General features: G+C 43.1%; 1 protein-coding gene across 1 annotated transcript in view; it reads left to right on the top strand.

Moving 5' to 3' along the window:
* The window catches only part of cnksr2b (connector enhancer of kinase suppressor of Ras 2b), a 186751-nt gene extending 174703 nt beyond the window's left edge, over nucleotides 1–12048 (top strand). The window contains exons 22-23 of the mRNA XM_063202257.1: nucleotides 10345–10544; nucleotides 11787–12048. Coding sequence (XP_063058327.1) covers nucleotides 10345–10544; nucleotides 11787–11834 — 248 coding nt within the window. The 3' untranslated portion in view covers nucleotides 11835–12048. The remainder of the gene's footprint in view (nucleotides 1–10344; nucleotides 10545–11786) is intronic.
* Nucleotides 12049–26392: the final 14344 nt, after the last annotated feature.

Below are 26392 nucleotides of genomic sequence, written 5' to 3'. Positions count from 1 at the left end.
CACACACACACACACACACACACACACACACACACACACACACACACACACAGTGCTACCATCTGCCCATACTTCTACTATCGATACCCAGTTGAGACACTGATTTACTGTACACACACACGCACGCACGCACGCACGCACGCACGCACGCACGCACGCACGCACGCACGCACGCACGCACGCACGCACGCACACACACACACACACACACACACAGCAGGTTTACACACATTGTACCTACACCCTGGCCCTACCCCATGTGGGTGGTTGGCACTAGCGATGCCATTGGCAGGTCTTTGGCATTGGGGAGGTGGTATCATGGCACAGGAGGTTAACAGTGGGCGGGGGTGCATGACTTTCCCTCCAACTTGGCATTGGGTAGACATGGGGGTGCACATCCACCCCAGCTTGGATTAGGGCACGCATGCCCCCACACACATGACTGCGTGCATCAATGTGCATGTGTGCTTACAGTCTGCCTTACCTATACTGCCCTACAAAGCGAAAACGCAGTAACTGCATTGTTCTCGAAAAATAGTTATTATGATTTTAATTCCATATACAGTATATGACAATTTAAAGTACTGATACATTTGAATAATTTGACTAAAACTACTTTGGCTGGACAAGAGGATAATTTCAGTCACTTCGGAACTCTGTGTGGCTTTGTAGGGCAGCACAGTCCACACTGGGTGATCTCACAGTTCAGAGACATTGGTGATGGAGGTATGGCCTCCAATGGCTGCAAAAAAAATAGTTGATCACTCTACCTGTAAAACCAACCCAGTGTTATGTAGAACTATAGGGCGTGATCAACTGTGTCGACTGCTGCACTTCAGTCTAATAGCACCAAGACTGATGTTTTGCCAGCATCAGAGTTCAGACGCATGTCATTCATAACTTTAGTGGGAGATGTTTCTGTGCTGCGATTGGCACGGAAACCTGAATGGAACTTATCGAAATAGCTATTAAATGTTAGAAAGGCTAGAAATTGGTTAACAGCAATGTCTCTATGAATTGTAGATTAGATTAGATTAGAGGTTGTTTAGTAGCCTACCATTGCATCCAGGTTGTTCTTTTTCAATAATGGTTTTACAACTGCCTCTGTCAAACATGAGGGGAATATGCTAGTCTGCAGTGAGGTATTAGTGACAAAGTGTAGCATACATTTCCCATTTATACATTACAGTTTGCCTCTATGCCACAGTCAATTCATGCATACCATGTCATAGAAGTGCTCATGGGAACTGTAGTCCAGGAATGGAGGTAGGATGAAAAAGGAAGAGAGCGAGAGAGAGAGAGAGAGAGAGAGAGAGAGAGAGAGAGAGAGAGAGAGAGAGGAGAGAGAGAGAGAGAGAGAGAGGAGTGAGAGAGAGAGAGAGAGAGAGAGAGAGAGAGAGAGAGAGAGAGAGAGAGAGAGAGAGAGAAACAAAAGAAGTTAGCCAAGAGACAGACAGTGAGACGTGTAAAACAAATTCAGTGTCTGCGGCTGCCTTTGTGTGTGTGTGTGTGTGTGTGTGTGTGTGTGTGTGTGTGTGTGTGTGTGTGTGTGTGTGTGTGTGTGTGTGTGTGTGTGTGTGTGTGTGTGTGTGTGTGTGTGTGTGTGTGTGTGTGTGTGTGTGTATTTTAAATATGCATGGCTGCTGTCATAATGACAAATTAGATACAACCGCCGCCGTCAGAGGAGAATAAATATTTCAGAGAAGAACTTGGAAGACTCTCACACACACAGACACGCAAAGGCACACTTACAGACATTTACAGACACATGCACACACACAGCCACTTACCACCTCTCACGTACTGTAGAAGCAGAGAGGCACACACACACAGACACAGACAGGCAGGCAGACACACACACACGCACACGCGTGCACACACACACACACACACACACACACACACACACACACACACACACACACACACACACACACACACACACACACACACACACACACACACACAGACAGAGTGAGAGGGGGCGGGGGCAGGGAGAAGAGTGTGAGAGAGAGACAGGCACATTCTATTCTTTGGCCGTTGCATACTGTTTTTTGTTGTTGAATATTGGGCTTTTTTATTTATTTATTTTATATTTGGCTTTTTATTGCCTTTATTTGACAGGACAATGAAGGTAGTGACAGGAAGTGAGTGGGCAGAGAGAGATGGGGAGGGGTCGGCAAAAGACCCGGGAAGGGAGTCGAACCCGGGTCGGCCGCACAGCAAATGAGTGCCCTACCATTTGCGCCACGGTAGGGCCGCATACTGTATTTTATACAGTAACTATAACTACACTATCACCCTGTAGCGTATTCTGTAGCTGTTGCATACTATAGTGTGTATGGAGTTAAAAATACATAAAACAAATAAATATTACATTCAGCTGATGCTTTTATTCAAAGTGACTTAGTTATTTACAGGGTATCAGTTACAGTCCCTGTAGCAATGTAGGGCAGTGTTGCCAGATTGGGCTGGTTCCCGCCCAATTGGGCTGCTTAGGATGGCCGTGTGCGGGTAAAAATGGCATTTATCAGAAAAAAACGCCCACTTTTTGCCATAGAAATCAATAGAATTTGGCGGGATTTTGTGCTTCTAGGCGTGTTTTGAACATTTTTTGGGCTGGAAATCATCAGCCTCATCTGGCAACCCTGATGTGGGGTTAGGTGCCTTGCTCAAGGGCACTTCAGCCCTTGCACATGCACGATGTTTCGGATGCTCAGTCCTTCACCAAAGTGCAACCTCATCAAAGAGCTGGATATTAACCTGCACTCGATCATACATTTTGACATGTTAATTCAACACTTAAGAGAATCAAACTCAAAGGTGCAATGTGTAATATGTTTAGTAGTTTATTTACAGGATTTATTCTGCCCATTCACAAAATATTGCCTTTTTCATGAATACTTACCACCACCATCAAATTCTGGGTATTCATTATGACTGGGAAAATTGCACTTTTCATACGGGGATCTTCTTCACTGTTCACCATTTTGAATGTCCAGAAATAGACTTTTTAGCTGAAAACTGTACTGTACTTTGGTCATATTAGTAAATATTAGTTCATTATTTAGTAAATATTCATGTAAATATCAAATTTGGCAGTAGGAAGCACAGTTTCACCGAGCAGCATAATTACAGTACTTACTCTGGTTACCATCCTACCCAAAGTGCACCTTTAACACCCATAGTGTTGGTGCTGCACTGTAAGTCTAATGTAGCCTGGTCCTGACCATCCCATAATGCTACCATTTCATTTCGTATTTATGGTCTGGCATTTGTTTGCTCTGAAGCGATTGTAGGAAGCAGGAAATTTTTACTCAGTTATGGTTTGAAATTATTGGACACCTCTCACCCAATCGCTGGCAGTTACTCAACAACATAGCGCAGACCAATGGCTCTGGCGCAGATGTGTACGTCATTGTCACGAGCGTCCTCCCCCTTTCGCCCCCACGTGGGGGGCGTATTCGATTATTGGCTGTTTCCTGGGAGGGCGTTGCGATCAAAATTCTACTGCTCCAGGCACTCCACAGAGAAGCACGGCCAGACTACAGTAGTGGAGCCAATCCTTTGGCGGAAGTACGTAGGATGGCTCGCGAGGCTAAGTCTAATGTGCTTGAGGGTGGCAATCTAGGGGCCTTTGCCAGTGGCCGTCCTCAGATAGCTGGATGTACAGTAACCCTCTGGAAACCACACACTACATTTTTCAGTGTTAATTCAACAGATGAATGTATGACTGATAGTTGAATTTAACATCCATAGTGATGGCCTTAGTTTCTACATGTTGAATGACCGTGATGCATAATTTACTGTGCAGTCCACTGACCTGAATATAGTGCTGCAGTCTGATTGAGGGGGGTAATGTATGGGCCCATGTCATGACTTGCCCTCAGGGGGCTGCTGGATGTAAATCTGTAGTACTCCACCACGGAGCACATTTTCAGTGTTGATTCTCAACACTTAGAGTAGAATGTAATACTCACATGCTGTGTCTCAAATAGCCTACTTTTGTCAGTTCACTGTCAAGGGAAAGTTTGCGCTTTCTGTGCACTGAATTTTCAGTGTTAGCTCCCTACGCACTGAAACATAGTGCCCGAATTGCACGAGTGCGCCCTTTGAGACACAGCTAGTGTCTTGATGAACTAGCGCTGTGAGTTCTTCTGTGCGAGCTGATTGAGGGGGGTTTTCTATGAGACCATGTCAGGCTCCATCCTCAGAGGGTTATATGTGAATCTGTGGGGTCAATTTTTGCATCTAATTTAACACTCATCTAGTTGATCCTCCTCTCTAAGTGTTGAATTAACATTGTAACATTTTACTATGTAGGCTGATGGAGGAGGGTAATCTATGGGCCCATGTCAGGTTCCATCCCTCAGAGGGCTGGATGTAAATCTGTGGGGCAATTTTGCATCGAATTTAACACTCATCTAGTTGATCCTCCTCTCTAAGTGTTGAGTTAACATTGTAACATTTTACTATGTAGACTGATTGAGGAGGGTAATCTATGGGCCCATGTCAGGTTCCATCCCTCAGAGGGCTGGATGTAAATCTGTGGTGCTCCACCGTGCACTCGGGGGTGGGGGGTGGGGTGGGGGTGGGTGTGGGGTTGGCGGGTGGGGTGGTGCCACTCTGGGGCAGGTGGAATCTCACGACTTAATTGATATTAAGTCATCCTGACATAGGTCCTCTCCTCTCCTCCTCCCTCCTCAACCCTATTTTACTGTTTCTCACACACAGACGCACACACACACATACACACACTAACGCACACTACGCAAACGCACATGCACATGCACACCTGCATACATGCACACATACGCACGCGCACACACGCACGCACTGTCTCTGCAGTAAAAAAAGGCAGATTGAAAAAAGAGATTAAGAGTGACGGAGGAGTGGTTCTTATCTATGTTGGTTCATGGCAGTTCATATCCTAGGCTGTCTACATACTGTCATGTATTCTCGTAAATTGACACACTCAGTTATATGCAAACATGCCCATATACAGTACGTACATATGCACACGGTATGCACACATCCATAAGTGCATACTACAGTACACATAGTTACGTCAGCGTTCAGTGCAAACACACACATACATGCTGCAACACACACACACACACACACACACACACACACACACACACACACACACACACACACACACACACACACACACACACACACACACACACACACACACACACACACACACACACACTTCCCCTCTTACAGAACATTTGCTTGCTTTGGCTAAAGTGTGTGTTGTGTGTGTGTGTGTGGAGAGGGGGGGGGGGTCCTTTCAGTATGTGTTAACATCGCTTCACAGACACGCCAATGAAACACGCCCCAGGGACTCTCTTGCTCTCTTACACACACACACACACACACACACACACACACACACACACACACACACACACACACACACACACACACACACACACACACACACACACACACACACACACACACACACACACACAGTCGTACGCATTAGTCCCTTTATCTATTCCCACTTCTTCACACTCAGAGACAAAAGCCAGTGAATCTCGCACCCTGCACAGAGCTGTGTGACCTTATCGCTTGACTTCACACACACACACACACACACACACACACACACACACACACACAAACACACACACACACACACACACACACACACACACACACACACACACACACACACACACACACACACACACACACACACACACACACACACACCGATTACAGTGCAGTCCGCACCACAGCACTGCTCTTCTGGAGATTCTCTTGATGGGGACTCAGCGCCCTGGGCTTAGGGACACTTAACATGGCTCTCTCTCTCTCTCTCTCTCTCTCTCTCTCTCTCTCTCTCTCTCTCTCTCTCTCTCTCTCTCTCTCTCTCTCTCTCTCTCTCTCTCTCTCTCTCTCTCTCTCTCTCTCTCTCCCTCTTTCTCTGCTATCTTTTACTTCCAGTGTACAACTCTTTTTTTCTCACTCACTCTCATATTGCTATATTTTCCTCCCTCACTCTCATTTCTCCCTTTCTCTCTCTTTAATTATCTCATTCTCCCTCTTTCTCCCTACATACCATTGTCTCTGTCTCACTCCCTTCCCCTTAGCCCCCCCCCCCTCTGTGTAGTTCTCTCACTGCTCTTTAATTCTCGTTCTGTCTTTCTTTCTTGCTCTGTCATTCTCTCTCCCACTCTCTGTCTCCTCTGTCCCATTTTTTTTCTCCGGGATGCCTTGGGTCATCAACATCAGTGCTTCTCTGTCTCTCCTAGGACAGGACAGGCCCAGTACAGACCTCACTGCTGCATGACCCCATGCTGGCACACAGAGTGCCCTGCTTAAAACACTCAGAAATTAGCACCACACATTCGTCATAAACATCGTATGGATACACACTCAGAAACTGACATACATGCGTCATCAAATTCATATACAGCAGGTATTTACACTCAGAAAGTGCCACACATTTTAAGTGTATGCATTTACCATACACTTAAAAATTACCACAAAGCCATCATTAACTTTGTGTACTGCACTCAGAATACAACTCATTTGTCACAAATTCATGACATGTGCTAAATCTTCCTCTGGGAGGAGAATACAAACATGTTTGTGAAGGACTTGTCACAGGCTGTCAACACCACATTGACCTTGCTGAACATGTCAGAGAATTGTGTTACGTGATGTGAGGCTTTTACTCTGTCACAACAGCATTGTTTTTTTTTTTACATAATTTTAAAGTGGCATATCATACTAAATAGTGTTCCATAAGATATGTATTTGCTTTGAAAAGTGTCAAAAAAAGATAACAGTGTGGTCTTTCAGCCTATTGCAGATGTGATCTCTGGTGATGCCACTCACTATTTCAACAACGTCATAACTTCATTACTATAACATTACAGATGGTCATAAGCAGGGTAGCCGTCGTGGGGGGACAAAGGGCCCACTTGTCCTGGGCCCGGGTAGAGAGGCTGTCCAAAATTGGGTTTCCATTATATTGTGTATTGGATAGGGGGCCTTTTCAGACGACTTTGTCCTGGGCCCAGCAAAAGCTGTCAGCAGCCCTGGCCATAAGCAGTGGTTTGCTAAGTTTTTCTGCTGGAACCCCCTTGTGGACATAAGAATATTTTCACGACCCCCCATCTCCCAATTTTGAAATGCAAAAAAACATACTATTTTTGCTAAACTTAGTAAACCACAGGGAAGGTAAAGGGCCTACATTTATCATCCACTGAAGGGGATATTGTTACTGACAATGGAAAGGTTATAAAAGCATATATTCAAGGTTTCATGCAAGCAGTCCCTTCTGTCTGCGACAGCCCTGTGGTACTTCTGCAACCCTCCTTAGGGGTACCGACTCCTAGTTTGGGAAGCAGTGGTCGTAAGTATCAAGAATTGGACATTACTATTTTGATGATGTCAAGCTCATAATAGAGACTGCATGAATGCCTAAAGAAAATTTGCATTAGTGAGATGCACTGCAACACAGGGGTGCATTTCTTGAAACCATCGTTTTTAACTACCTTAGTTATTTTGTTGTTTGCAATGCAATTTCCCATTGGCAATTACCAAAGTGGCTAACTGGCAACTACGCTTTTGAGAAATGCACCCCAGATTTGTGTGGCCTTATCGCAGCAAATCAGCTGCTGCTGGTGTCTGTGTCCTTTCCTACTCCAGAGGACACGGGTGCTGTAGTAAAACAGTGTGTTGAAGTGTTGAAGGTCAAACTGGGCTGTGTGAGACTCTGTTATGTTTAACAGTGCTCAACAAATAGTGCAGTCATTAGCACCGCAAGAACAGATAAGCGTAGTTTTCTTTCTATTGCCAGTTACTGACATGAAGTTAGTGTATATGTCATAATGTAATGTAGTGATGATCCGCTGCATTGTAGCTGTACGTACATGTAAGGGATAACGGCCGACGAGGTGACAGGTTATACGAAATTAATGGCGAGGCGGCGGCTCCGAAGTTTGGCGACGCGCGCAGCGCGGAGACAAAGTTGCCTCCGCCAAGCCATTAATTTCTATAACCGGTCGACCTCGAAGGCCGTTATCCCGCTTATCTGCCATTATGGTGGGGTACTTTTTAATATATTATTGCCTGTAAAGTTGTAGGAACCATGTTCTATCAAGATAGAATGTTGCTGTGCGGGCGTCCAACTTGACGCGCCTAGAATCTTCGTTTGGTAGCCTGCCGACGCTGTGATTATTTAATTTTCCCTTGGCCATATACCACGGCGGGATGGAAGTTTAAAAACAAAAACTTGCGAAGCATTTCTACATGCTGAATCGACACATGTTGCATCACGCCTCTATTTCCCCCTGCTGATCATCACAGGCTACAGCTAGATTTATGCTTCGCTCGCATAGAATCTGCGTCCGTCCGTTTTCTGTCTATGCGAGTCCACGCCCCCCTCTCAGAGGCTCTGCGCCCGTCGTCTAGCGCCTCGAAAAAATTCTAACTATCCGTCGGACGGACGCGGAGTACGCAGACAAAAAGGCACTATGATTGGTCGTCTCGCTACTTCCTTGTTCTGTTCTTGTGGCAGCGCAATGCCAGTAGTTTGCGAGAGCAGAGCTGTATTCTGTTAAAAACTTTATTAATGCCTTGTGTGTAATGTGTGTAAATACACGAAGCTAAGCTATAACAAACAATGCATCAGTTGAACACTCGTGGCACAATGCCTGCGGTTTTACTACCGTTCCTCCACCGAATGTAAACACACATCGGCAGAATCAACTGTCTTTACATGCTTGCATTTTCTGCTCGTGAAAACAGACTGGGTATGTCAAATAATGATACCACTGCATTGCCTTTGCAATTTGTGTGAAAATACCTAGCTAACCGGGATAGAAAGCAACATTGCTTAATAATGACCGCAGTGCTTACAATGTAGTGAAAGTAGCCTAATCGCGCAATTTCAAATGTGGCTGGCAACGAGACCTCGGACCTCGCAGAGCTCGCAGATGCATGAATACAAAATTGGTTCGTGGCCACTCCCACGCGACTTTTCACGCTCGCAGTTGCTGAAGTCTAATCTGACCTGTACCTGTGAACTTCGTGCGTAGGCTAAGAGAGAGACAGAGAGAGAGAGAGAGAGAGAGAGAGAGAGAGAGAGAGAGAGAGAGAGATTCCCCACGCTAGGGTCATTTTTGATAACTCTCCCTTCCCCTTTCACACGTGTTCCTTCCCCACAAGAGGAGAGTAGCCTACTTTTTTAAGAAAGCATGTTTTCAGATCAATAACAAAGGGAAGGCAACAGGAAACAGCCCACATTTAAAAAAACAAAAAACATTGGAGTGGAGCAGATGACGAGGTGACTCGTTTCGATATAATTGATGGCGAGGCAGGTGCTTAGAATTTCGGTACAGGGTATTTTTGTCATCTATTGCTAGGCCTATCTGTAAATTTGTAACCAATGAATTATGCCAACTGCAGAATATTTAGTGCGCACGTAATCGGGCACGCCTCTATCAGATGCATGTAGTAGAACTTTTAGGGCGACAGACTTGACAACCAAATGCGATAGAACTGACGACTGACTCTCGACTTGATAAACAAATGCGATAGAACTAACGACTGGCTTTTGGCCATAGCAACCTGCAGTTTAGAATTAGTAACCTTTGACGCCTGACAGGTTATAGGGAATTAGTTGCAACCCCATCAGCCAATCAGAAACGAGGATGCAGTTGCGTAGGCAGATAATGTCCCAATAAAATGTAAACAATCAGGTATGTTTATATTAATATTTGTGTAATTTACAAAGTCTAACAGGCATCATAGGGCATCATTTTATTGTTTTGTCATCGACATCTGCTCTAGTATAGGCATATTGGGAATCATTCACAAATCTCCTGGTACTTTTGTGCATTCTCTTTCAACAGCCGCATTGACTTTCAGTGACAGATAGTGATGAAACAATATTGAAATGTCTATAAACTTCATTACACTTTGAATATTACATTAAATTGAATAAACATCTACTTAACGATTTAAGGAGTGTATACGTACATTTTATCGAGACATCCTGTGTACATAAAGGTTGGCTACTGTGTTAATTTGTGTACATGTATGAGAACCTGTGCTGCCCTCTGCAAGCCCTCTGTCTGTGTATGTGTCTGTTTTGTGTGTGCTATTGTGAGAATCCCAATACTTTAACACGAGCCCTGTGTATGTATGTTGTAATGAGCCTATTTGAGCCTCTTTAGCTGATGTACTGTAGGCCTACTGTATGTGAATGTGACAGCATTTGAATCAGAGCCCTCTGTCCACAGCTTATCTAAACCAGAGCCGTGTATAAAGATATATACGGCTCTGATCTAAACGTGTCTCTGCTGCCCTCTGCAGGTATGCAGCGGGAGCGGCGGCAGCAGGCGGACTCTGTGGGGGACCTGTACCGTGCGCTGGAGAGGGCCAGCCTGGGGGAGATGAGGACTGCAGGGGCCCCCAACCGGCTGGAGTACAAGCGATCCTTTGTGCGGCGCTGCAACGACCCGCTGCTCAACGATAAACTACACCGCATGAGAATCATGCACAGTTCTCTCAAGGTACAGACCTGGACACACACACGCATACACACACACACACACACACACACACACACACACACACACACACACACACACACACACACACACACACACACACACACACACACACACACACACACACATGCGCGCACAGGAGGGCTTCTTGAATCGATTGAGCTGTGAATGAAAATGTAATTCAAATTCAACACAATGACATCCCCATTAGTCATAGGCTACACCACCAACAAAATAGGTAGCATACACATTTTGTGTTTCGTGGAATGAACCAACCATGAAACAATTCTTTACTGTGAAAAGTTCAACTCAATCAATATAATAGCTGTTTGTTTCCTCTACGGTAAATGCCACTGATGCTTCTGGGGATTAAAATGTCGAAAGCATTCAACCCCGTCTTGTCAACCTATACTTAACAACAGCCATACCGGTACTTAGCAGAGCAAGAATGTTTGCTGTCTAAACCTTTCATCAAAAACACGGTACACACCCAGAGGTGACAATCTTGGTTTAGAAAGTAGAAACCCTGCCACAAATTACATCCAACCAGCTCCATACACTCTAATGATGATCCACTCTTACCCCATTTTTTTTATTGCCAATCACAGCTGCTGTGTGTATGTGTTTGATCTCTGTAAAACAGCAAGAGCAATATGGCGTCTCTGGTTGACATCCATTTCTTAAAACGTAATTTTTGTAGATATTGTATAATTCATTTTTTTTTTGCTATCTGCAAAATCAGTATCATAGTGAACTATATTGCATATGCTTTGTCTTTACTTGTAAAACGGTGTGTACACATTGAAAATCCTCTTTCTGTGTGTGTGTGTGTGTGGGTGTGTGCGCGCGCGTATGTGTGTGGGTGTGTGCATGCGTGCGTGTGTGTGTGGGTGTGTGCACGCGCATCTGTGTGCCTGCCTGTATGTGTGTGTGTGTGTGTGTGTGTTTGCATGTGTGTGTGTGCGTGCGTACGTCACCATCTCCTCTTTCCAAGACGTTTAAGCTTAATTACTGGCAATATATTGTTTTTTTTTTGCTATCTACTAAATCATAGTGAAGTATATTGCAGATGCTTTGCCTTAACTTGTTAAACTGTGTACACATTGAAATTGTGCACACGTTTTTAATAAATCTGTACAATGTTATGTACCTTAACCTGTTTCTGTGTGTGTACGTGTGTGTGTGTTTGCGTGTGCGTGTGTGTGTGTGTGTGCGCGCGCATGCGTCACCATCTCCTCTTTCCAGGACGTGTCCCTCCAGGACTCAGACAGGCCATCTGGTTATTTAGGTTAGCTGCATCCGTTACCATGGCGATGTCGATGGAGCAGCGTTATACGCCCACTATGCCATGCGACGCCTACATCAGCAGACTCCCAGCATCCACCACGGCCCCTGCAACCTTACTGTCTCATCATCCCTACCTTTACCAGGAAAGCATGTAGCTCTGCCACCCCTTCCCTCTGTCTCTATCTTTCTCTCAAGCTCTTTCATTTACACCCAGAGAAGAGAATGGTGAGAGAGAGAGAGAGAGAGAGAGAGAGAGAGAGAGAGAGAGAGAGAGAGAGAGAGAGAGAGAGAGAGAGAGACATAGACAGAGACAGAGACAGAGACAGAGACAGAGAGAGAGAATATGGGGGAAAGACATGGCGCTAGATAGAGAGGGGGAGAGGATGGGAGGCTGGCTGGGCTGAACAAAAGCAGGTTCTGAAAGGAACCCGGTTCCGAGCCACCTTTGGACCATGTGGTGGCTCTGTTCCGTCAGACATGCCAGTGAGGGGAACCTTCGAAAATCCTATGGGGCAGAGAAGATGCAGACCACCTTGAGGAGTTCACACATCACTGCAGATTTGCTTTTTAGCAACCAACTAACTAAACTGAACTTACTGATCTACTGTAAACTGCAACTCACTAGACTGCTGAAAAGACTTCAAGGCACTAACAGACTTTCCCCCTCCCAGCCCCAGCAGCAAGAACTCCCCCCTCTTGAACATTACATTCGAGCTCCCCTGTTATGGGAACCTGGAAGGTAAAAACCCTGCCAGTCAGCTGATTGGATTGATTTGTCCAAGGCAGGTAGACCAGCTGCTCATTGAAGTCAGCTGTGGCTGGGCTTTCACCTTCTGGACCCGAAATCGACACCTCTGCCCTCCTCAGCACCTTATGCGTCTTTTCCACTGCCATTTTTCTGGTAGGCCTACAGCTCGACACAGCGCAACTCGGCCGCCACTTTTTGCTTTTCGATAGGGCACGACACAGCTCAATGGAAGATCTAAAAGTGGAGGCCGAGTCACGCTACCGGCAGTGGAAAATAGGCATTAGTAGAGTTTTCTGGTGCTGTGGGATAACCAACAATGAAGGTTGCCATGTGTTGCCTCTGTCATCTCTGTCCTGTGTTCCTTTGTCAAAATTTTGAAGCACATTGAGCCACATCATCGATGTACTATATAAATAGGCTATTATTATTATTATTATTATTATTATTATTATTATTATTATTATTATTGGAGACACGGGTGCTTTAGGATATGTTTTGCAGATTTACTGTAAGTGGATTCATGGTTAGTTCTGAACGGTGCTAGTTTGGGTTCTTCTACCCTAATGCTACTGAACCTTATACGTTTCCCATCTTTGCCACTGTTTCAGTACAACACAGATCCTTTTTGTTATATAGTACACAGCCTTGTTTAAGTGTGGCCTATTTCTTTTGTTTTTTCTTTGATTTGATATACTGTATCTTTTCTCCCTACTCTCTTAGTCTCTGTCTGTTTTTCTCTCTCTCTCACACACACACAAATGCACGCACGCATGCACACATACACATACACAAAGTCTGGATGGCACACGCTGTTAATTTTTCATTGAAGACAACAACCCTTCCACATTAAGTCTGTGTAACAGGTTGTGATTTAAGGACAGTAATTATGTTGACAGTAATAACATTTGTACACTGAGAAATAGTGCTGCTGACATGGTACAATACACAGACCTGATTTGGAGTTTGCTAACCCAATATTTCAGCCTAGGGGGGAGGGCAAGCAACCAACGGCTCCTATCTACAACTCTCCTCTCTCGTCCAAGGTCATGCAGCACTCTACACACACACACACACACACACACACACACACACACACACACACACACACACACACACACACACACACACACACACACACACACACACACACACACACACACACACACACACCCTAGGTATTTGATTGTTATGCTAAAATTTTTTTATTTTCTTGCCATCTCGAACAGAAGTTCTTTGTGTTATGTCCTCGTATCACTTCACAGGCCGACCTGCATAGCAGTAGCTCTGTCTGTGTATCTCTCTTCCTACTCTACTCCCTCTTTCCTTATCTCATTTCCTCACTTCTCTTCCCTCTCTCTCTCCCGCTTCATGCACTGAATCACCTTAAGTCCTTTCGAAGGCTCCTGTTATTCTCCTGCCACCGCTGTGTGATGAGAAGACTTGAAGGAACGAGCGAATGACCCAACAAGGTCACGCCGTCATTGCTTTTTTTTTCTACTACTGCATGATCTCTGTCTATGGTCCTTGTACATATATACCCCCTGTCATTGGTTCTGGAGTCTTTGTACTAAAAATGAGTGTTGAGTGGCCCCCGTTTTTTCTTGAAAAGAGACGTTGACTTCATAGAAGGAAGGAACATGTCTGTCTCTCACTCTTTCTGGACGCAACCTTGAGTGTGTACAGGATCTGCAATGCAAAGTGTGTGTGTGCGTGTGTGTACATGTGTGTGTGTGTGTGTGCGTGTGTGTGTGCGTGTGTGTGTGTGTGTGCGTGTGTGTGTGTGTGTGTGTCAGTGTCGTACTTTATGTCAGATGTGTCATGTCTCGTTTGTCCGTCCGAAGCTACCATCCAGGTTAACCTACCAACCAGGTTAACTTTTTAAGCTTTTAAGAGTACTGAGCTTCAAGAGTTCAAAGCTGTATATGAGGAGAAAAGGCAACTGGTAGCAATAATGTGAACAAAGATGTAACAATGATCTCAGCAAAACAAAACAAAAAACAAAAGAAACAGTGTCTATTTTTGTATGCATGATATTTATCCAAAACTGTTTGTATATGTTTTTTGTATGCTTTAAGGTGTGCAATATCATGGTTTCTTCAGGTTCAAATACCTTTGTCATTCACATTTGTGGTTCCTAAAGATGTTTTGATGTATCCAATCTTTCTTGTCAATGCACAGAAACAACCCTTTTATCAATAAACTGTTGGATGTTGCTCGGTGAAAAAGGCATGTCTGGAGTTAAGTCTGTGTGGTGAAGAGAAACTGGGTGAAGTTTGAGGTGTGGCAGAACAAATCAGAACACTGCAAAGAATGAATCTCCTAATCAAGATACAGCGCAATAATACAATAAAACAATATATATCAATAAAACAATATATACAGTATAAAACATTATACAGTATACAGTATATATGACGATGTATGATGATGAAATCCTTAGGGCCTACTCTAACCTAAATCTTACTGTAGCCTATGAACATGGTCATTATTTTTTTAATTGTTTCATGTACGGGCCGCAATGAGTGAGGAGGCGGGCCACATGTGCCCCCCGGGCCTATAGGTGCCCATCCCTGATCTAGACTAAAAGGCTGCTTTGGTGGATCAAGGTGCTTCAGCAACGCTGCGATCCTTATTTGCCCAAGGCCAAGATTACCACTACACATCCCAGCATGAGTGCACCTGACAGTTGGGCTGGTGTCATCACCACTGGGGCTGGTGGCTGGCTGCTAGTTCTTTAGGTGCCTTAAGCTAAACCAAAGGAGACAATAAGTGGCCCTGTAGCCTTTCAGTAGGCATTTTACGGCTTAGCAGTGCTTTTACAGCAGCGATTCCCAATCTTTTCTTCGCATGGGACCCCATTTTGACTTTCCAAATTTCTGGGGACCCGATGCACATTTTAGTCTAAGGTAGTCTAAGATTGTAAATGGTGTTTCAAAGAGAATATTGCATAGTTGTGTTAAATTAGTTAGTAATATTTATCAGTATTCTTTTTTTCACACTTTCATGCATTCCAGGCGACCCCAAATGGGGTCCTGACCCCCGTGTTGAAAGTGCTGCGTTATTGCAACCGGTAAAGTAAGCTGTATTGCCGTTGTTTAAATGTCGATAAAATGTAATTTAGTCTTACTTAGAATTACTTAGGGTGCTCTATTGTATCTGTAGGTGTTAAGGTCACGCAAGACTAGTTTCTCGACGCAATATCAGTACTATTCCAATAGCTCGATGTCATATCATCAGATTTCTCATCTCATCTACGTTCCATATACACTTCCATATCCATAAGCATTACATATTCCATATTTAATGCTATTGTTTCTGACATTTTTTTTAAATGGAAGAAAAATACTTGCACATTCTGCTTGCACCAAATAAGCGAATCCAAGTGAAGAAATGAATGTGGAGTTGAAACATGTGAGTCAATGAAACAACATTCAGCCCAATCTGAGATTTAAAGCAAAGGCAAGTGACTACAGCCACCTTCAGAATTTAAGCAAAACTGTTTCTCATTGGCACAGACAATGCTGCTGCTCCTCCTCTGCAAAGCAAATTCCAAAGAGCCTCATACATTCTCCATACATTCTCAAACATTCTCCATACTTACGCAGACAAGTCAGTATAGAGGACTGTAGAGAAGATGTTTCTCACATTGAAACATTAGTCACTACTGTTATGCACCTTGAATAAAGATAAAGATACAAATAAAAATAAAGCATAAAAATTAAGGCAATGATCTGCACTACCGTCATTACTTCTTGCTACTCTCAAGTATTCTAGTCTTAACTCATTTCAAATTGAAGCGTTGCTTTACACAGCATGAGGTCGCTGAACCAGAAAGTCAGGACAGCCATGAGGACAAAGGTCAATAGGTCAACAGGTCAAGATTCCAAATTCACATTGCTATCCATCCCCAAACTAGAAAGACGTCTTGCCAGTAGTCCACGTTCTGTCTCCTGTACACCCCCCACCAACATTCGATTCTCTGGTTTGCCGTTGTGGCAGCTTTTGTGATATGCACCGGAATTTTCATCCACATGTACATCTGCTTGTATGAGGCTATGGCAAGCGATGTGGGACAAATGTATGGCAGGAAGCGAATGTCAACATAAACAGAGATTACACAATCTTCGATATGGTCAGCAAATGTTTTGGGGCTTTCATTTATGTTATGCCTACACATCAGAGTCTTGTTGTTACACCGGTATATTTGATTTACCTCAACTGTACCCTGTACTTAACTTTACTCGGTCTACCCTACAAGCAGATACAGGGCGGATGAGAATTCCGGTGCATATAACAAAAGCTGCCACACCGTGCGCCTTCCTTGAACAACACAAGGGGGGCCGTGGACCTCTCCAGTGCCATGTTCCCTGCACTCTAAGAAAATGTCCCTGCAAAATAGCGGCAGTTACTGGCAATTATATTTACCTGTAATTCTACTGTTATTTCACACCAAAAATCAAATACAGCTCATTGCTGTTTAATGTATCACAGTATATAACATTTTTTCAGCAGCAATTGAACTGTTAAATAACAGTACTCTACAGAACGTTCACAGTATTAGTATTGTTAAACTAAAAGTGCTCTACAATATTAATGCAGTAGTATGAGTAAAATAACAGTACATTTCAGTTAAAAAGTTGAATTGTACTGTGTGATGACAGGCAAATACTGGGTCATAGTTGTATTCATGAATATGGCCATGGCAACTTCCCACCCCACCCATCATTCTCCATAACTGTGGTACCCTGGCCATGTTACCACCCCACCCTCCCATCGTTCACCATGACTGGAGTGCCTTGAGCATGATACTATGGCGCTATGCTGTATTGAGAAAAATGTTTGCGGTGGTCCTTTGAAAGTGTGGGCATGAATAAAATTTTAGAGTACGCAGTGCTATGTTACAATGATAGTGTGCAAGGTGGGCTTTTTACTGTATCTCTTGATGAGCCAATGATGAATATAGCATTGGTCAGTCTTTAAAAAAATATTTTGCACCAAGTAGCTAGCTCTCAAAGCAATGCATAATTTGCAGCAGGCACATTATATGCAACAATGCCACAAATGATGCCCCATACAGCAAGCTTTCACAAAGAGGAAAGTGTGCAAGCATGTGTGCAAGCATGTAAGCAAGCTTGTAGGCAAGCTTGTAGGCAAACAAGTGCTATGCTGTGCCATGCAGGCCAGCCAGCAGGCAGGCAAGCAATAGACGGGGAGGAACGGTAGCCTACCATGCACCCCCCCCACAACAAAACGCCATATGACTTTTTTAAATCTTCAAGATGTCCTCAATAAGAATTTGAGTGGTAACAGTCATATAACTCACTCCCACTATGATTTTTATCATCATATTGTATATGACCCCATGCATTCTAGTCCTATGTAGTGGTACACTGCCAAGGCCTCTAGAGCCATGATGTAGTTGGTTATAATAGCTTATGATATACCATATGAAAGCTTGGAGTCTGTAGTATACAAATATTATACTGTATTTGGTGTACCTTTTGTATAGCAACAGTTGCTAGGCAAAGCATCTTCCTTAGCAACCAGCATCAGTGATACGGTTCCTCTGCGATTACATTGTGTTGTGATGTCTGGATCTAGATGGCTTTTCCCAAGTACCACATGACTTCTTTGAACCTCCAAGATGTCCCTAATACGAATTTGAGTGGTAACAGTAATACATTCCTACTGCACATCATATTGTACATGACCCCAGTATGCTCTAGGCCATACGTTTTAGTAATATGTAGTTGTAAACTGTCAAGGCCTTAACAGCCATTTTGCAGTTGGTTATCATAGCTTGCCATATCTGTAAGCTTGAAGTGTGTAGTTTATGAATATTATATCATATTTTTGGTGTACCATTTGGAAAAATATACTTGGTTCAGTTATATGATGTGTGAGAGGTTTTTTTTTCATTTTTCTGATCCTTTGAATGACTCATCCATACAACCATACACATAAAGACCTTACAGGCAAATACATTAACAATTTGTATACTTGTATAATAATAGTTTAATTGCTAACTACCGGAAATAGCCTATTGACAATATAGCGAGCAGTACTGTATGTGTCACTGTCACATCTGTGCAAGTTGGAGCACAACACCACAACAGAAGGAAACAAGTTGAATCATAAACAAAGTTTATTGAACATTTGGGGAAAGGTTTAGTCCAAGGCAGACAGTTCATTCACTGCTGACGTCACTGTCTGTACTTGACCAATCACTTTCAACTTCACTCTCACTGTTATCATCACAGTTGACTTCACCACAGATGTCCTCCAACCTCTGTGGCTGACTCTGACCTTCATACCACAGGGGCTGTAGACCACTTTATGCCATTAACCACCCATGTCCTTGACCCACGGATGGAATTACAGGATTGCTGATGATGACTCTTTTCCACAGGGCAACCTGAAAATGAACCCTATGGACATGCTGCGTGAGGCTTTTTCTGCATGGTGGTAGCAAAGCCATGTCCACATTTCCAGGAATAGACTTTCCGTGTTTGGTGCAAAGTTTGTTAATGATGTTCAATCGCATGTCATCAACCTTTTCAGCTTTCTTTCCGCCATACAAGGCCCGTGTGAATTTTTCACAATCATCAATAAGGGCTTCTGTCACTGTCCAGGTTTCACAGTTTGGCAAGGTTGGTAACAAACTGGGGGGCTTTGAACATCTTCGTTAGAGGAAGAAGTTTACCTTTGCCCCGGAATGCACTTGTCGCATCATTCCCAGTGAAGCCATGGAGACCAAGTACAGCTGTGCACTTTTCTTGGCCAATACAAGTTCTGCTGCAGTTTGTGTGCCATTGATCAGTCTGGACTTTCTCTGTATCTTGGTGTCAAGTAGGATGTTGATGCCCATGGTTCCAGCAAAATGCAGCAAAATGAAGAATAGGTCAGAGTCAGGACTCTTGATCCGTACGTTGGTATAATGCTCATTTGCAGCATATTGGCTGTCAAGGACAACCCTGGTGTTGGTCTCTTCCTGTGATGACCTGAGTAATGGAATTTCAGTCTTTCTTGTTGTCAAACCGTCCCCTGATGTAAGAAGGTATGCACATTCTTCACATATAAAAATTACTTTGCGGCCTTGCAGTTTTGAAGCATACTTATCACCACTCCATTGCTTTAATAGAAGCCTGATAAACTGCACCTTGTTTTCCTCATTCGTTAAAAACTGTTTCCACTCCGTGGGACGTTTTCTTGCTCCACCCCCTATAATTAACTTCTCTCCACAGCCACGGTGTTTCCTTTCCATTGACTTGATGGATTCGGGTCTGTATTGGTCTGTGCTGAAAATGATGTCTCCACATCCAGACGTAGCTATGCTGTCAAATAGCAATGAGGAGATCTCTGCAAATGTGTCTGGAAAGTTCTAAATTTAAAAAAGATACACAATAAAATTATACATTACACCCAATTATACACATTCCATTACTGTATTACTGTATTAGCTTACTCTGATGTATTTTCCAGGGCCATTTACCATCATATTGTAGAAGCAAGCATTTCCATCATATACTGTAAGGGTCTCTGATGGTGGAATGGCAGAATTCGGTTGATCTTTCACCAGGTAGTGGAACACCAGAACATGGCTGGCGATTGGTTGATTGATTGAGTGATGGTTAGTGATTGGTTAATTGGTTGAGTGATGGAGTGCTTATAAGGTCTTTATATACCGGTATATGTAATTCATTTAAAGAATTGAGAAAAAAAAACAGAGCTCTCACACATCATATAAGTGAGCCAAGTATATTTTTCCAAATGTCATAGGTACACCAAAAATATGATATAATATTCATAAACGACACACTCCAAGCTTACATATGGTATATGGAAAGCTATGATAACCAACTGCAAAATGGCTGTTAAGACCTTGACAGTTTATAACGACATAGGACTAAAACGTATAGCCTAGAGCATACTGGGGTCATGTACAATATGATGTACAGTAGGAATGAGTTATATTACTGTTACCACTCAAATTCTTATTAGGGACATCTTGGAGGTTCAAAGCAGTCATGTGGCACTTGGGAAAAGCCATCTAGAGCAAGACATCACAACACAATGTAATCGCAGAGGAACCGTATCACTGATGCTGGTTGCTAAGGAAGATGCTTTGCCTAGCAACTGTTGCTATGCAAAAGGTACACCAAATACAGTATAATATATGCATACTACAGACTCCAAGCTTTCATATGGTATATCATAAGCTATTATAACCAACTGCCAGGGGTGGAAAAGTAACTTATTACTTTTACTCAATATTGTACTTGAGTAGCTTTTATGAATACTTTGTACTTTTTAAGTAAATTTTTAAATTAATACTTTTACTTGTACTTGAGTACATTTTGACCCAAGTACTTTACTCAATTACACTGGAACCTGGCCTGAGTACTGAGTAAAAAAAATGACTGAGAGACAAAATGCCATGCACAATAATGCCACAATCCGCCAGAAATGAAAGATTGTGCAGGATGGCACACAGCATTTCCACTATTTTACTATCTTGTATCAATGTATTGGATGATGGCTGGTGCCAAGCAAGAGATAGAGGTTATGGAGGACGATATTCAAGAAAAATAAACATGACATTCTCAAGAGGAAAGCTAATTAAAAGTAACTAAGTACTTTTTACTCAAATTACATTTTAAGTGAAGTACTTTTTACTTTTACTTGAGTAGATTTTTAGATAAGTACTTTTACTTGTACTTGAGTAGAATTTAGGCAAAGTAAAGATACTTTTACTTGAGTACACATTTTCTGTACTCTTTCCACCTCTGCTAACTGCATCATGGCTCTAGAGGCCTTGGCAGTGTACCACTACATATGACTAGAATGCATGGGGTCATATACAATATGATGATAAAAATCATAGTGGGAGTGAGTTATATGACTGTTACCACTCAAATTCTTATTCAGGACATCTTGAAGATTAAAAAAAGTCATGTGGCGTTTTGTTGTGGGGGGGGTGCATGGTAGGCTACCGTTCCTCCCCGACTACAACTGAAGTGTTGACAGTCCAGATTTATATACAGGTGCAAGAGTACCATGTGACCAGAGTCATCAGGCCCTTGGCAGGTGACGCCCGTAATTGAATAATGGCATAACAGCCCTACTCAGGTGAGGCCAGGCACTGATTAGCAGATTGGTTTAGATGTGGCTGCTTGTTGCAAGAGTGTTACAAGTTCTTAAAATGTTTCAGCCATTCACACTTTCATCACTATCAAAATGCATGTGCTACTCACACTTTGCTGCATCAAGCACTTTTTAAGTATTGTAGTTTCCTTAGAAATTGTTTCATCATGCTTGATAGTATCAGATAATCTTTAACCAGTCAGAATGACTTCAGTTCTTCAGGTGGTATTGAAGTTTGATGGTGATCACGGACAAGTGGAGGATGAATGGGTTTCAATGGTGCTGCCTAAAATAACTTGTTATTTTCTAGAGATGCACCGGATCCGGTTCCAGATCCGTCAGGATAATAGAGGTTTTTACAGGATCCGGGTCCGGCAGGATCTTAAGCAGTGGATCCGGTATCCGGCATGTTACCTAAAAATCAGGGTCTGGTGCATGTCTAGCCTAGACTTTTCAGTCTTTCACAACCCCAATCACTGCATGGAGTGAAATCCCTTTGGAAGCGGCTATTGCAGGCAGTGTGGCAATAAGCCAATGAGTCTAAAAAATAGTTTGCGCCAACGTAATAAAAAGGGCCCACGTGTGCGAGTAGACTATATGTTTCAACCCTTTTGTAGGATCCGGTATCCGGTTCCGGATCTGGCAGGATCTTAAGCAGTGGATCTGGTATCCGGCAGGATCCTAAAAATCAGGATCCGGTGCATCGCTAGTTTTTTCCACAACGGCGAATACTGCTATTGTGCAGTACTTACTGTTTATGCTCAATATGTGACTCAAAGTAATATTTTCACAGTAGTTGTCTGTTTTTTTGAAAAACAGTAGAATGCTGTTGCAGAATTGCCGTAAATAAACAGCTATTTGTTACAGTGTGAGAGAGGTCTGTAGTCTGTTGGACATTTTCTTTTCCATGATCTGATCTCAGGATTTTTGGGCTGCCTCCGAGTTACGAGACAGCTTGCGAAAATAGGCTGCAATCAGTTTTCAATCAGCTTAATTGAAATAGGCCTACATGCTGTTAATTGTATTCAGTGATTTTAAAATGGTATGGTTCTCATGAAAATTTCTTTAAAAAAATGTGGCTTTTCTGGCTCTCTCTACCGAAAAGGTTCCTGACCCCTGCTCTAGGAGAAGGTCACCTGCTTCGGGGCCAGTCTGCACTGAGACTCACGCATATGCATACTGGTCTGACAGCCTTGATCTTGGGGCATCGCAAACACTTTTATACAACAACACAATAGATTGGGCTGACTGGAGGGTCATCATGAAAGAAAAAAACAATGTTCTTATGAAACAATCCCTATTACAATGTTTGCGTTTTAATGCCAGGCAACAATGACAGCACAAGGTTTTTTTAAACTCCTTCTAACACTCACTTGGTATCACCATGGCACCGATGATGAAATATGTTGACGACATGTTTGTTTGTGTTCCACTGAAAGTCCTTAGAGATCAGGTGATCAGGTGAAGACAGTATTTGTGTGCTGTGTGTGAGAGAGAGAGAGAGAGAGAGAGAGAGAGAGAGAGAGAGAGAGAGAGAGAGAGAGAGAGAGAGATGGAAAGAGAGTGAGATGGAAAAAAGAAAAAAACCCTTCCCCTATTCCCCCATAATCCTCTTGGAAGGGTCCTTTGGTCTCTGAGGAGAGAGATGGCTACCAGACCCATGAGGATTATGTGTGAAATCATAAACAAGGTGCACTAGCAGCAGTAAAGAGAAAGTGTTGACTGAATGATAGGGCAAGATAGTATGTCTTGTGAAGAATATCATCTGAGAAATTGCTCCCTACCGCTCACAACCTCAAGCGTTCACGCTATACAGATCATTTCGGTGTATGAACTCTACACACGGGGAAATGTACTGCTGTTGAGAATAAATTGTGGGGTTTTGCCGGTGACCATTAAAGGGGTATGTCACTATTTTGGGGCTTAATACAGTTAAACTCGTTGGCCAGGGTTTATAAAGGTGATTTTATTCAGAGGAAATATAATGGTCCATTACTTGGTTTGCGCAGACAGGTGAAATGTTATTACCATAGTATTCCTGCTGGAGGAAATGCACTGTAGGTTGTGGGTACATGTGGATAGTAGTGGTGTTATGTCTATATACTAACCTTTTACTTCTACAGTATAGTGCAGAACAGGGGTGGGGAACCTTTTTAATTCGAGGGGCCACTTCAAATTCATCCGAGGGCCGTAAAGTCCTCCGAGGGCCGTACTATGAACACAAATCAGGATTTTCCCCTTCACTTTAGGCCTATATTGAAGGCAGCCACCTTTTAAACAAACACCACCTTCTCTAGGTTCCCTGAATATAACTTAATTGCATTGCAAATGCATTTTCTAAGATTCCTTTACAAAATATGTCATATTTCATGTGAAGCTGAATAAACATTAAAATTATTTCGGGGCCGGATAAAACTGCCTCAAGGGCCGCAAACGGCCCTGGAGACAGAGGTTCCCCACCCCTGCCGCAGAATGACACAGTTGACAGAATAGGGTTCTATACCGTTTTTGTTGTATCAGCTGTACATGTACAATGTTTGTAACCTATTGGTGCAGGTGGGATTGCTGGCAAGCTGACTCGCTGTCTGCTGAGAAAAAGTCAACTGCCTCATCATAACAACACTGCTGTGACCTTAACAAGGGTTCTATTAACCTTTGTAAGGTTTTGCTTGAGAAAAATAGCATCAATTATTATTCTTTCACACTGAGATTCGCTGACCTTGGCTCATTTTCTGTGATGAATCTGAAAAGATAGTGCCCCCCTCTTGTTCACCCCTCGTTACTCTTACTCGTTAGTGCATCCTGTACAGTATTGCACCTTTATGCAAACAATTTGTGCAGACATAAAGTGAATAATGAGTGATCTTCATGGGTATGGCAGTTGAGCTGTGGCTACAACCCAAATGTGGGTTTTCATTGCATTGTATGGATTGAATAGGGGGCCCTTTCAGATGATTTTGCCCCGGAGGGACTGAACAAAAACTGTCAGCGGCCCTCACTCACCACCTGGGAGACAGTTTGCAGTGCAACTCAATGGGAAGACCATAGCAACAGAACCACAGGAAGTCAGAATATGTCTCTCACTGAGCAGCTTTCGCCTCCACTGGGAGCTCACGGCCCTCAGGCATTATCTGAGATGATGGGTTACCCACTTCTTCCACAAGTGGAAAAATATGGGGTTTGACACACACACACACACACACGCATGCACGCACACAAACACACACACACACACACACACACACACACACACACACACACACACACACACACACACACACACAACTGGACCCGATATCTGTGTGCTATGTGACCAAGGCTGCTGTCAACATCTCTGATAGGAATAGCCTATTGTTTATCCCTTTTTCACAAATAATCCAATATTAATTCAAGGCATCTAGAAAGGCCTTCACATTCCTCCTATCTAGCAGTATACGGCTAAGATAAGGAGGGTGTCTTGTGTTTTGAACATTCTGTGATAAGAATTCTACTCCAACGATTATACAAAAATAAACACTAGGCTATAATCTGTGAAAGTTTGTCTGAATGTTCATATAGAATTATCCCATCCTCTCAGCCTTTGGCACTAGTGTAATTACTTCACAATACAACCGTTTTCACACACACACACACACACACACACACACACACACACACACACACACACACACACACACACACACACACACACACACACACATCTTGGCGTGTAAAGTTGTGGTTAAATGGTGCAAATGACTGTGTGATGATTGCGCAAAAACAGTTAACCGTTAAGCCATTTAAGCAAATACATTTCACATTAACTGCTGTGCAACAACATAGCATTTCTTTGTGAAACTCTGAGGACAAACGGGTCAGTGGTCCCAGGTCCACGGAGAGAGAGGTGCCAGAATTGGGTCCTCATTACTTTGTGCTGGGCTCTGAATTGACACCTGCCAACCGGCAAATGCTGATGAAAATTCAAGAAGAAACCTTACTATCCACTTTGACTGTACGTGAGTGCTACAGCAGCTGAGTTTATCTAATTCCCATGCAATTGAAAGCAACTGCTTCAGGTAACCTCCAAGCACACTCAAGCTGAGGACAACAGACATTGTACTTAGAGAGAGGGTTGAATAAGGACGGTTTTCTGGAAACGTTTAGGCTACGTTTGTTATGTCTCAAAAACCTGTTTTGAAACACCTTAGCCAACCCATTTCTCTGTCTTGTGGTCAGGGTTGGATTCCTGGACGGACAGGCTCGGGCACAGGGGCCAAGAGTCAAGGGGGTGTCGTGCCGAAAAGCGAGTGCCTGCCAAAATACGAGTGCCCTCATTGAAACCAATGGAAACCGATGACCATTTTTTCAGATAGTTTTTACCCATTTTTGCAGATAAATCTGACACAATTTAAGATGGAAAGCCTATCAATAAAGCATCTACATTCCTTCTGGAAGTATTACAAAGAACTGGTTACAATTTCAGTAGGCCTATTATTTCCATGAAAGAATCGAAGAATTGTCACAACAAATGTTACAGTTTCATTCAAATAGCTCATATTAAGTGCAGGACGAGTAATGTTTCATAAGCATATTTTTAGTTCATAAATTATGTAATTCATTCTGCAAGAAATTGTATAATTTTCTCTCAAAAAATGTCATTGGTTTCAATGAGGGCACTCGTGTTCTGGCAGGC

Source organism: Engraulis encrasicolus, chromosome 7 (assembly GCF_034702125.1).
Source record: "Engraulis encrasicolus isolate BLACKSEA-1 chromosome 7, IST_EnEncr_1.0, whole genome shotgun sequence".
NCBI lineage: Eukaryota > Metazoa > Chordata > Actinopteri > Clupeiformes > Engraulidae > Engraulis > Engraulis encrasicolus.
This window is presented reverse-complemented; position numbering and strand designations above follow the sequence as displayed.